This window comes from Aulostomus chinensis, chromosome 15 (genome assembly GCF_037954235.1).
Source record: "Aulostomus chinensis isolate RoL2024-O1b breed Wild chromosome 15, RoL_Achi_v1.0, whole genome shotgun sequence".
NCBI classification, from domain to species: domain Eukaryota; kingdom Metazoa; phylum Chordata; class Actinopteri; order Syngnathiformes; family Aulostomidae; genus Aulostomus; species Aulostomus chinensis.
This window is the reverse complement of record NC_141334.1, coordinates 18,848,269-18,860,382: the sequence shown is the minus strand read 5'-3', so window position 1 is coordinate 18,860,382 and position 12,114 is coordinate 18,848,269. Positions and strand designations below refer to the sequence as shown.

The following is a 12,114-nucleotide window of genomic DNA, read 5'->3' as shown; positions in this document are numbered from 1 at the left end:
ATGCACACACCCACGGAGGTCTCCAGCGCCGTACTTCACACCGGTAAGACACCAAACTGCTCGATATTATTGTTTTTCCACGTTGTAAATACACTTTATTCCATTCCCCACACATTTAGGTTTGCTCAGCAGATACTTAAACAGGAATAGTCGACAGTATTTGTCACGCTGACCTGTACATTGGTATTCAGGTAGCATTTTAATGTAGTCGGTTGTTTGAAGCTGCTTTTTAATGACCAGCTCAGTTGAATGACTTAAGCGCGCGCGCGCGCACACACACACACACACACACACACACACACACACACACACACACACACACTCTAAAAAAGTGCATTTGTTTCCAAGACGTCACTCATTCACTGTGAAATACTGATTCATGAATGCTCTAAAGTAACAAATGCGAAAATGCCAACGTTTAAGTAAAACCATTTCTGTGTCCACCTGTGGAACATGCTTCAACAAAATTGTCGGTAGATTTTAAATTGTAGTCTTTGCGGTTTTCGACCTTGTTTTGGACCTTTGCACTCACACGATCCTCATGCAATAATGTCTAAAACGTGAGTAAATCCAAACATCTTGATGATTCAAAATTGAGGATGAAGTACTTTTTGTGCTGTTTCACTCACCACTCTCTCAACATACCCATTCTTCCCAACTGTAATCACATTTTATGACAGTTGTGCATATGACAGTGGATTAAACAAACAAATCCTTTTTTCTCTAAGATGGGAGGAGTGATAGTGTTATGTGATGTAAATTATGTTCATAATATCTGACAGTAGTTCTCGGGATACACTCAGCTGTGTAGATTCATTCCCTCAAATGTAATTACTCCCGTGTAAAAACACTAATTATTTATCTTAATATTTTCACAGGAGAGCAGTAATGAGGCCGAGCAGTCAGTCACTCAAGCACAGACCCTCACACGACACCGAGAGGGAGTTCGGGGGAGCTCTGGGTGAGTCCCTGCAGAGCATCCCACCCAGCCACTGCCACCCTCAGCAGAGACATGTTTTAATGATTTTTATTATTATTATTATTACATAGAAACATATAATTTTATTTACTACAGTATTTCCTGCATCAATTCCTGAGTGTCTTCACTTGATCACTTTGCAGGGAATTAATTTTCTACTGCATTTAAAACTGCACTTCCTTCCTACACGACCTTCTCTCTGATCCGGTGAATTACAAAGTATGACTGTTTAACTGAAATCACTTTAATCTTGTACTCAGACAGTATTTTCCACTCCTAAGTGGAAGAAAAGTGTCTTTTTCCTTTTATAGTCAGGGAAATTCTCTCATTATTATGTTTTTGATTGCTTCCCTCTGACAGGTTTGAGGTACTGATGTTCCGAACTCTATCGAGTCCTGGCAAAACATTTTCTTTTCTTTGTTTTTCGAGTGACATGTCACATTTCAGAGTTCTTACAAATATGAAAGCAGAATTAATTTTTTCAGATGAAATCTTCTTTTCAGAACAAAATACCGCTCTTCTAACCTCCTTAGAATCCTGTCAAAGAGTCGCTTGTTTTTCTCAGTGAATAAAAGCTGAGTTCATTAAAGGAGGTTTACAACTAGTACAGCATAATAATACATTTATGATAAACAGCTGTTTGTTTGTCATTGAACAGGACATGAAAAGGGCAAAGCCATGACAGCTTGTGATGTTGTGCTTCTTTAATTGGGCATCAGATCCAATTAGTTTGTGTGTTAAAGTAAAATGTTTTGAACATGACAATGAAACTCTCCACAGACTGCAGATGCAGCCATCCTGACAGCTGAGCCACTTGTTTGGCCAGGATACAGTTTGTTTGACATGTTTTCATTATTCATGCATTCAACATACATTTGCAGTATGAATGTGACCAGTGACATTTGACTGTGTCGCTGGTCCGGAATGCTTCATTGCTTCTCCTCAGCCGGGTTGCATGAACACAGACTCATTCTGTCGTCTCTCCTCTGTCTGTCCTCCTCTCTCAGGGGCCTTATGCATTCCCATCTTTCTTCCCATAACTGTGCTTTTTCTGATCTGTGTGAGTCGATCTCCTGAGGCCAGTGTGCTCCAGTGGCCCCCTTCCTTCCCCCTCACTGACCAGCTGTGGGACCCACTAGCCCCCGTGCTCCTGCTGGGCTGGATATTATTGCATGCTGTCCTCTATTTTCTACCGCTGGGAAAGGTAGGACACATTTACTGTTCCAGGTAAATGAACTACAACTTTGATGACAGTCAAAAAAACAATGTTGCTGCTGCCGTGTATGTTGACTTCTAAAATAGCTTATTGATGTACACTTAGCCTATATGTCAAAAGAAACACACACACATTTTTTTTAAAAAGCCAGAGAAACTAATTTGAAAGTTCTTGAACTACTCATTAATGCCAGATTTATGGATGTACTCAAGAGTAGGTGGCAGAAAAAGTTAAACCAATGCAGATGTGCCAAAAACTTCTGACGGGGTTGAACTGGACCCCGGTGGGTTTGAGGTTAATGTTTCCGTTTGTGGATGAACTTGAGTTGGTCCCAGAGCGTCAACATGGCTCCTCACCTCTCTTTAGAGGAGCAGAGGTCAAATCACCAATGTACCATAACAGCTAAACTTCCTCTAAACTGTAGTTCCAGTAGTGGCCACTTGAGGTTCAAGTGGGTCTATCCATTCGATGTTAAAATGGACAAATTTACAGCATAAATAAAGATGTTTACTGCCACAACAAAAAAACACGGTCGTCTCTGTATTTGATTGCACCTGTTTTGACAACTGCACTCAACTGTTTAGATTCTAACAGCTCTCAAAGACTGAGCCACTCCTAAATATGTTCAGGTCCATGCAGCCAGTTTTGATGAGATTTGTGGAGGGGCAGGACACGGAGGAAGCAGGAACCCTTTGAATAACAGGACAGATCCAGGACTGCTGTCATTAACATTCATCCATTTCTCAGGAAAATTCAAACACATTTATGATAGTTTTGAAAGTGAATGAGGTGTGCAATGGTGGTTAAATGATACTTGATGATGGGCTAGTTGCTCTGAGTGCCCTTCTAGTTTTTAATGAAGTCTCCTTTTAATTTGTAAGAAGAAGGATGGCTTTGTTTGTATGTATGTTTTAACCTAAAAAAAAATAAAAAATTGTAAGCCCATACATTTTGGGAAAAATGGGAAGATGTCTTGTTTATAATGTGACATGCTATTGTGAGTTCAAAACTGTTCATGCGTTGCACAATTTTGATTGACAGAACCTAAATACCCCTGTGACGGACTGGCGACCCGTCCAGGGTGAACCTCACCTCTTGCCCAATGTCAGCTGGGCTTGGCTCCAGCCCCCCCATGACCCTTAACGGATTAGCGGTGTGGAAAATGGATGGATGGATAGAAGCTAAATGTCGTCTCCAGCCGAGTTATTTGAGTTGAATGATTTTTCAGCTGAGTTCCAATAGGTTTCCCCTAAATGATGTATTTTGTTCAGCTTCTAAATGAATGTTTGTACTTGCAGGTGTCTGAGGGATTAGTGTTGCGTGATGGATCCCGCCTCAAGTATCCCATAAACGGTACTGATGAGGGGGGGGGGGGGGGGGGGGGGGTTAATCTGCAGTTATACTGTTGAGTACTGAAGAGATAAACTGTAGTATTTCACACCTAGGCTCAAGCACCTTCAAACATGCACAAATGTATAATTTGTCACTGTAAACAAGTAAAGTTTCAGTAACTGTTAATAAGTTGTATTAAGAAAATGATCCAAATGTTGTGTCTGTCTTTTGGTCTCATCTGAAGTTTATTTCCATCTCTCACAGCTTTTATTATCTCTGTACACTGGTGGAACTCCTAGCTGCAGCGTTTACTTCTGTTTGTTCATCTCCCTCAGGGTTTCATGGCCTGTGCATCAGTGGTGTGATGCTGATGTTGTTGATGGGGCTCGGGGCTCCTCTGGGCTATCTATTTGAGCTGCTGTTGCCCTTGGCAGTGTGTGCAATAGGAGCGTCAGTGCTGTTCTCCGTCTACCTCTACATACGCTCCTTTTGGGCTCCGTCTCATGCTCTAGCTGTGGGGGGCAACACAGGTGAGATCTTTAAAGGGAGAAACCATCCAGCACTTGTAGGTCTTGTTTCTTGTGCAGTGGTGGATGTTTTTGATGTTGCTGTGGGTTGCTGCTAAAGCTGAGGTGAGAAGCTACGGCGCAGAAGCATGTTCTCATTATCTAACAGCCAAGATCTACAGGAGCCGGGAGGCATCCAGCTTTAAGTGAACGGTCTCTTTCAAGTAAGCTGACCCCGTTACACCGGCTACGCTGTGCTCTGCTGCATCTGAAGGCAGAAACCTGAGCATATCCAACACAGAGATTCTGATGCTGCTGGCTGATGATCACACTCATCCCAGACTAGGATGGAGACATGAGCCAGGACATAGCAACGTGTTATGATGTTAACATGTAGAACGGATGAGACATGTGTGCTTCATATACTAAAGGTTTGATGAGGCAACATAAAGCATGAGCAGATTTCATGCCTGGGCATAGTTAGAAACTGTTCTGGGAGTTGTTGGAAATTGTTATCTGACAATAAATAAAAGAGGACATGAGAACACAAAAAACACTTAAACCCAAGAGCACCCAGTAACAACTTCACTGTGAAGTGAACATCACAGACAAATGTCAACATTTTGACTTTGATCTCATTGAAATGTCCCAGTGAGGGAACACTCTCCTGGTAGAATTATTCATTAAGGCTGCTCTCGCTCTCTCTCTCTCTCTCTCTCTCTCCCCCCCCCCCCTTAAGACATGTCAAAGTCTCTGCAGGGAGAAAGGCTTTTTCTATCCAACATTGTGATTCTGTCAAGCAGTTGATTTAAGAAAAACTACTTAGCTGAGCCAGAATAAGACTGCGAATGGCGTTTACTAGTCTTATTCTGTCTAAATGCGAATTGATTGCTGATTAACTGTAACTTATTGCTAATGGGGAACTGATTTTATTCAATTATTCTTTTATTTGGCGTAAAGGATTCTTATTTCTCTTTTGTCATTGATTCATCCTTCTTATTTTTTCCCCAGGAAATCCTCTGTATGACTTCTTCATAGGACGGGAGCTAAACCCTCGGATTGGAAGCTTTGACCTTAAATATTTCTGTGAGCTCAGACCAGGTCTGATTGGCTGGGTGAGTTAACATGTAGGAGTAAAGGACACGCATGACTGAATTCTTTTGTTTCACGTGTCGACACATCTCTGGAAACAATGTATCCTCGGTTTGTTTGTAAATCTGCTGAATGCAGTGATCATGTTGGGGAACCAGAAGTGACCAACAGGTGGCGACGTTGTTCTCTTTTAGTTATAATTTGACACAGGCAGAATCTAACTCCTCTCCCTGAAGACCTGACATACTGAGAGATTTTTTTTTTTGAGCTGACCATCATCAACTGTGTCATCGGGCCAAAGAAAATGAAATATGTAATTTCCATTTAGTCCAAATGATTTACAGATTCTGTTTAGCTGTACTTCCAACAAAAAAGGTCCAGTTGTACTTGAAAACAATTGCATTTAATATTTCTTTATAACTTGTAACCGCAGGATGGCTCCCTGTGTATTTACAGTCTAAACAATAAAACCTGTGCACATGTGACTGTTTGAAAGCCAGGTGCGTAGGAGAGGACAGAACAAGCTCCCACCAACTGGCTATAGACAGTGTGTGGGAGACTTTTCTTTCCTCTTGAATGTTAAAAGCACTCACATGACAACATCTTAAAATGTTACTATTTCCCCTCATTTTGGACATTTTAAAGGCTTGTAGATTATTTAATGGATTTCTTAGAAGTCAGTATCAGGAATACCGTGATAGTTCTCCTGAGAATGAGGAATTTTTGCGTGGCTAATAAACTGGCTAGCCTATGCAAAGCATCGTGACGCCTGCACACTGTCATAAAATAACCTTTTTTCTACTTTTGTATGTGATGAAAGAACATTTTACATCCTATTTAATATGATTTCTTCTCCATTTGCATGTTGAACAATGCAACTTAGACATTATTTGAGAACTTTTGAATGTGACGGTACAGACTGTTGGAGTCTATTCTCTCTTGATTGCAGGCTGCAGAGTCACGGTAGAGTCTCTGTAATTAGTTCAGAGGGAAAGTACTGGAACTTGTTTGTTCATCTCTTATTCACTGCAAAGGTTTGTGAATGTCTTGATATGACAATGACAGGAAAAGATGTGTCACTTCAATTTATGGGTTCATCGCTCTGTTCATCTCTCTCGTTCACATTTTCAGGAAGTGGCAGCATCAGAAAAATGGAGAAAGTCAGCCAGAGAATAGTCAATAAATGCTGCATTGTACTCATGACAGTGCAGGGGAAAAATGCCTCCTCACTTGCGATGTTTGCTCACGTCCCCTGTTTTTCTCTCAGGTGGTCATAAACCTTGGCATGCTGATGAAAGAGGTGGAGCTTCGAGGTTCGCCCTCGCTCGCTATGATTCTGGTCAACAGTTTCCAGCTGCTATACGTGGCAGACGCTCTGTGGAATGAGGTGAGCAGTGACAGTCAGTACAGAAACTGTATATCCTCATGTTAGATTCTAATGTTCTCGTGTTTGTCTTTCTGAAAAACTGGAGCCGGAAAACTGTAATCTGTACCTCTTGTTTCAAAGGGCGAGGTGCCAGGGCATATGTGGCGTGGCCAATCCATTCAAATCAGTTAACGATGCATAATCTGAGCTGAAAATCAACCGCAAAGTTCTAATTAGTCTTTATGGACTCCAGGAAGATAAGTGGTCACCAAGGCTAATGGGGAGCCATTTGATAAACAATTAGTCTCAAAATTAATCACAGGTATCTTTAGGATGTAACATGATTTTAACCACTCAGTGTCCTCTCCAGTTTCCGATGCAGATTGCCACTGAAGTGCTGGAGCTGCTAAATTGGAGAAAGAGAGGCCCTTCTGCTGAAGAAATAACTTCTTTTGTGCCTTTATGTCTGTAAAAATATTTCAGAGGCTCAACGTTTAATACTGTTTCTGGAGAGCTTCTTCTGCCCCTTCAAGTTTATAATCACGCATGTATTTGCTGAAGGCAGATGTGACATTCACATTTTATCTCTTTTCAATGTTCTACTTGTGGTATTTTGTATGCTGGTGCTGCTGTGCGTCTCCGTGTGTGTGAAAAGCTCATGTTACTATCTGAATATTGCACCTGTTGGAGGGCAGAAAAAAGACTGCATCACTGGTTCCTTGTTGGTTTGTAGCACAAAGATATCTTGCTGCATCGGGATAGGAAAGTCTCCTGACCACCCACTAAAGGGTACATAAATGGGTACAAGTACATTTGCTATTTAAGTAACCAGTATGAGCGCCTGTGCTGTGTACAGGTAGAAGATATGCTCCATACTTGGACCTCTCTGGAACTTTTTGTTACATTTTATACATATTATTTGTTTAGATATTGCTCAGCCAGTTAAATGTATGATTGTACCAACATTATAATGACATTTTTATTCATCTGGTAACAGGAGGCCGTTCTGACCACCATGGACATCGTTCATGATGGGTTTGGGTTCATGCTGGTCTTCGGAGACCTGGCCTGGGTTCCCTTCACGTATGGCCTGCAGGCCTCCTTCCTTGTACTCCACCCTCAGACCCTCACATCTCTGAGAGCTGCAGCAATTATAACACTGAATGGTGACCACATGTTGACCATTCTTTATTATGCTATGATGTGTCGTGTTTCCTCATTCAATATTTTGTTTTTCCTCTTGCCATCAGGTATTGGATATTATATTTTCAGAAAATCCAACTCACAGAAGAATCAGTTCAGGAGAGACCCCACACATCCAAGTGTTGCAAGTCAGTCATTTATTTTGTAACTATTTTTTATTCATTCTCATTTATCTCAATGCAAACCGCATTCTGTATATTTATCCTTTGTTTCTGTTTAGAGTAAGTTTTGTTCGAAAAGAACAGTATGCAATTGTAAATAAATTATTTTAAGGAGATTAAAAGATGGGGGCACCACATTTAGCAGATCAATTTCATCTGTATTCCTCATACAATAAACAGAAATACACATACAATACACGAAATACTTCATACAAAATACAGTATAAGATGCACAACATCCATATTTAAATTGAGCAGCAGTTGAACTGCAATCAAAGACAGTAAAACATTGTGGTAGAACATGATCATTTAGCACACATTCATGTTCCCGTAGAAGAAGAGAGGCAGTTAAATGATCATCAGCCTATCTCATTTCGAATTCTGCGGGCAGGACTGGAGACCATCGCCACAGCAACGGGGAAGCGTTTGCTGGTCTCTGGCTGGTGGGGTCTTGTTCGTCATCCTAATTACCTGGGTGATCTCCTCATGGCCCTGGCGTGGTCCCTGCCATGTGGTAAGATGGCTTTAAACGCACCATGGTAACACAGTTACAGAAAGGCTTGATTAGAAAATCACTGTGATGTCATAAATGATTATAATACCGAGATGAGTGCATATTTTCAAGAAGAGCTGCACGTTTATCTGAAACATCAGTGTTGTCTCTTCATTCGGGCTGGTCCCCTCAGTCTAACTGGCCACAAGTCAAGATGTCGACAAGATGTCGTATGAACCCGACTGTCACTTCTCCTCATCTGTACATGGAGTGAACATCGCAGGAACTGAGAATTACAGAATTATATACAGTAGTGGCCCTGCAGTGAATAAGGGATGTGAAACCTGAAGGATGGGTTGTGAAGGAAGGAAAATGAGATCATTTACAATAAATAGATAAAATAATCAAAATCTTTGATTGAAATAACCATAAAATATCTTGAAATTAATAAGGACAGTTTTGGATATTAGGTGGCACGGTGGTGCAGTGGTCAGCACTGTCGCCTCACAGCAAGAAGGTTCCTGGTTCAAGTCCCGGCTCCATCACAGGATCTTTCTGTGTGGAGTCTCCATGTTCTCCCTGTTCCTGTGTGGGTTCTCTCTGGTACTCCAGCTTCCTCCCACAGTCCAAAGACATCAAGAGGGGACGAGGCTGATTGATACTCTAAATTGACTGTAGGTGTGACTGTGAGTGTGAATGGTTGTCTGTCTCTATGTGTTGGTCCTGTGATGGACTGGTGACCTGTCCAGGGTGAACCCTGCCTCTCACCTGAAGGCTGCTGGGATAGGCTCCACCCCCCCAACCCTTAACAGGATAAGAGGTAGAAAATGGATGGATGGAGTTTTGGATATTTTGGAATTGTACTTGGAAACATTTACTTATCCAGTGTCAGACATTCAGCATACAACCCAAATCTCTCTCTCTTTTTAATAAAATACAGAGGGATTTACTGATGCAAGTATGATGATATGGTGATTTTGTGCTCACATTGTTGTGCCTCTGGCGGACTTTTGACCAATGACTACAGATGCACATTAGATTATAGCAATTTGTGGCAAAATGTATTTATGCGCATTGTCCCTGTGTGATTTGTTTTTGCCTTTTGCAAGTTGTAATGGCTGACATGTTAGATGCATTTGTGCGACCACCTGATGACTGTAAATCCAACCCTCCGTGTGGTCTCCCCCGGCTCCGCAGAGAGGAATCGGTCTTTACATTTACACAGGCGCTCGTTGGCTTGCAGCAGTTTGTTGGTTAATCTTTGATCACTCGTTTTGAGGGTATGATGTGTCAACACGACACGACTGCTCCAGTAGCTGTCGTAGCCGTGGATATTGTAGCTTAAAGTGAGGAAATCAGAAAATAGGCGACCCAAGTACAAATCTTAGGATGCATTCAAGGCTAACTTTCAATAATTAATAGTTTTTCTATGTAATAAATTGGTGCAGTTTGACAGCCAGCCATGGCCATTGTGATTTCCTCCCTGCCTCCTCTGGTAATAATACTGGGTGTGCTACCAATGCACAAGCACTGACAATCTGGTCTTTTTGTTCCTCTGTAAGCTGCCTTATGTTCCCTTGAAAACTCAACATGTAAAATGGAGACTGTCAGTCCTTTGTTACCGTTGACACATGCTGCTCATTAGTATTCAAACTTCATATGACTCATTTCTCGAGCTGCTCTTGTAATTGAGAATTGCAGTAGTTGTTGCCTTGCACACACACACTCACACACACACACACTCACACACACACACACACAGTGCAATATGATAAGGCAATAGTTAGGAGAGAGAAATGATAAAAACCATGAGGGAACAGGTTCTAGACGGATGAAAGCAGCACAAACACAAAGGAACTCTGGACAAATCATGCCCTGATTAAACAAACACAAAGTTGTTCTCTCAACAACACTACAAAGCTACACTTAATCAAGCTGTAGAAAGCCACTCTTCGCTGCAGGGCTTTTGTGGAATGTCTTGTTCTTGCCAGCCACTGTAACGGTATAAAAGAAAATGGAGGATGTGCGGTTCATTGAAACATCTTTGAAATGGTATTTACTTAAACATTGATGTCTGTTAAGATTAAAACAAATGCTTTTCCCAGTTTTCATCCATATTTAAATATCAACAATGAATCATTCATGCTGTTCTTTAAAATAATTTTGTGGTTCACTGACTATTGTATTCTCGCTTCTGTAGGGTTCTCACATCTGCTGCCTTACTTTTATGTCATTTATTTCACCGTCCTGCTGATTCACCGAGAGGCCCGAGATGAGAGACAATGCCGGGCCAAATATGGTCTGGCGTGGGACACGTACTGTCGACGCGTCCCCTACAGGATCTTCCCTTATATCTACTGAAAATGAAAGCAGATGTGTGAACAAATGCTTACTCAATGATGATGATGATAATAATAATAAGAAGAAGGCAGCTTGTTTCTCCTCCAAGTCAAATTCATGACTTGAAATTTGAATCTTCTGGGACATGGTGCTGCCATGGAGCGTGACAATTTTAATGAGCCCTAAATTTTCTGATGCTACTATGGGTAAATTCCTGTTTACACAACTCTCCACCATTAAAGATTAAGAACTGTAGGTGTTAGACTTGTGAATCTTTTCTCCTGAAGCTCATGTCAAATTGAAAATGTGCTGGGCTGAAAATGATTTTTAATTTCTTAGCCAATAGAATGCAATCCCCTGTTAACATGAGTGCCTTTTTATCAGCGGATTGACGGATTTTATGGTTTTTCTTTACTACGATGTCATCTTTGTTTAAGTCTATTGAAACCATCAAACACAGTTGAAATAAACAAATGCAGCAAATATGGTTTGATCTTAATTGCACTATGATGGAGTCACTTTTGTGTCTGAAATGTTAAATCAAACAGATTTAAAAAAAAAAATGATTGGGGAGCAAAACGATTGACAATGCAATTTAAAAAGGTGAATTTAGATTTGGGATTAAAACTGTGAATGTTTAGTTGCTTTTGAGCTGGTTCTTGTGGGTGGGATTTGTAACACACTTCTCGATTGGCTGCTGTCCATCCTCTGACGCAGACTGGACATCTGTCAGCCGAATCCCCGCCCACAACAGTTCAACAGCAAGCAAAACTTTAGTTTGCAAAATTGAAACGTTGAAAAATTGATTGTACTTGGCATGAAACAACTTCCTGACTGCAAGTTCAGATATATATTTTGTTGTTGTTGTTGCAGACTTATTCTGTTTGACAGCACAATAAAGACGCACAATTAAGTCCATAATATCAGACATATATTCTACGGTAGAATTACATTGTAGAGAAACAGAAAATGTGTCTCTCCTTTGTATGAACACTTGAGACCAGGACAACATTGAGTGTGTGTGTGTGTGTGTGTGTGTGTGTGTGTGTGTGTGTGTGTGTGTGCAGGAGGTGGCTGTGAGGGTTTTTAATAAGTTTGTCCAGCCTGTTATCATCCCGTTGTAATAGCTTCTCTTTCCTTTGGACAGACTCTCACAGAGCCGCTGAGCTTTTTACATGTCTGTCAGGCTTTAGAAGTCTCAAAATTACTCTGAAGGGGAAAAAAATACATGGGTTGATTAATATTTGAAGCTGTGCGTCAGACACTGGAGGTGGTTGTATTGTTAATGGACTAATGTGTCACCTTCAGGAAGGTTGTTTTTCCCCCGGTGACAACCAACTTTCTCATAAATGCAGATGTGTGTTTACATATACTTGAAAAATTATGAAACTTCTATTTCAACCATCTCCATTGTAATTCTACGGTG

General features: G+C 41.1%; 1 protein-coding gene across 2 annotated transcripts; it reads left to right on the top strand.

Moving 5' to 3' along the window:
- The first annotated feature begins 9 nt into the window (after positions 1-9).
- Positions 10-11,304, top strand: tm7sf2 (transmembrane 7 superfamily member 2). Of its 2 annotated transcripts, none has more exons than XM_086226185.1 (11): positions 10-43; positions 879-961; positions 1,987-2,183; positions 3,494-3,548; positions 3,863-4,057; positions 5,045-5,148; positions 6,393-6,512; positions 7,489-7,657; positions 7,742-7,822; positions 8,247-8,369; positions 10,549-11,303. In XM_086226185.1, exons 2-11 carry the CDS (start codon positions 889-891, stop codon positions 10,707-10,709), a joined length of 1,278 nt encoding a protein of 425 aa, XP_086082311.1. In that variant the 5' UTR covers positions 10-43; positions 879-888; the 3' UTR covers positions 10,710-11,303. The 2 variants fall into 2 exon arrangements, with proteins under 2 accessions (XP_086082311.1, XP_086082310.1); XM_086226184.1 differs by lacking the exon at positions 10-43 and adding an exon at positions 456-560 and having other exon boundaries at positions 10,549-11,304.
- Positions 11,305-12,114: the final 810 nt, after the last annotated feature.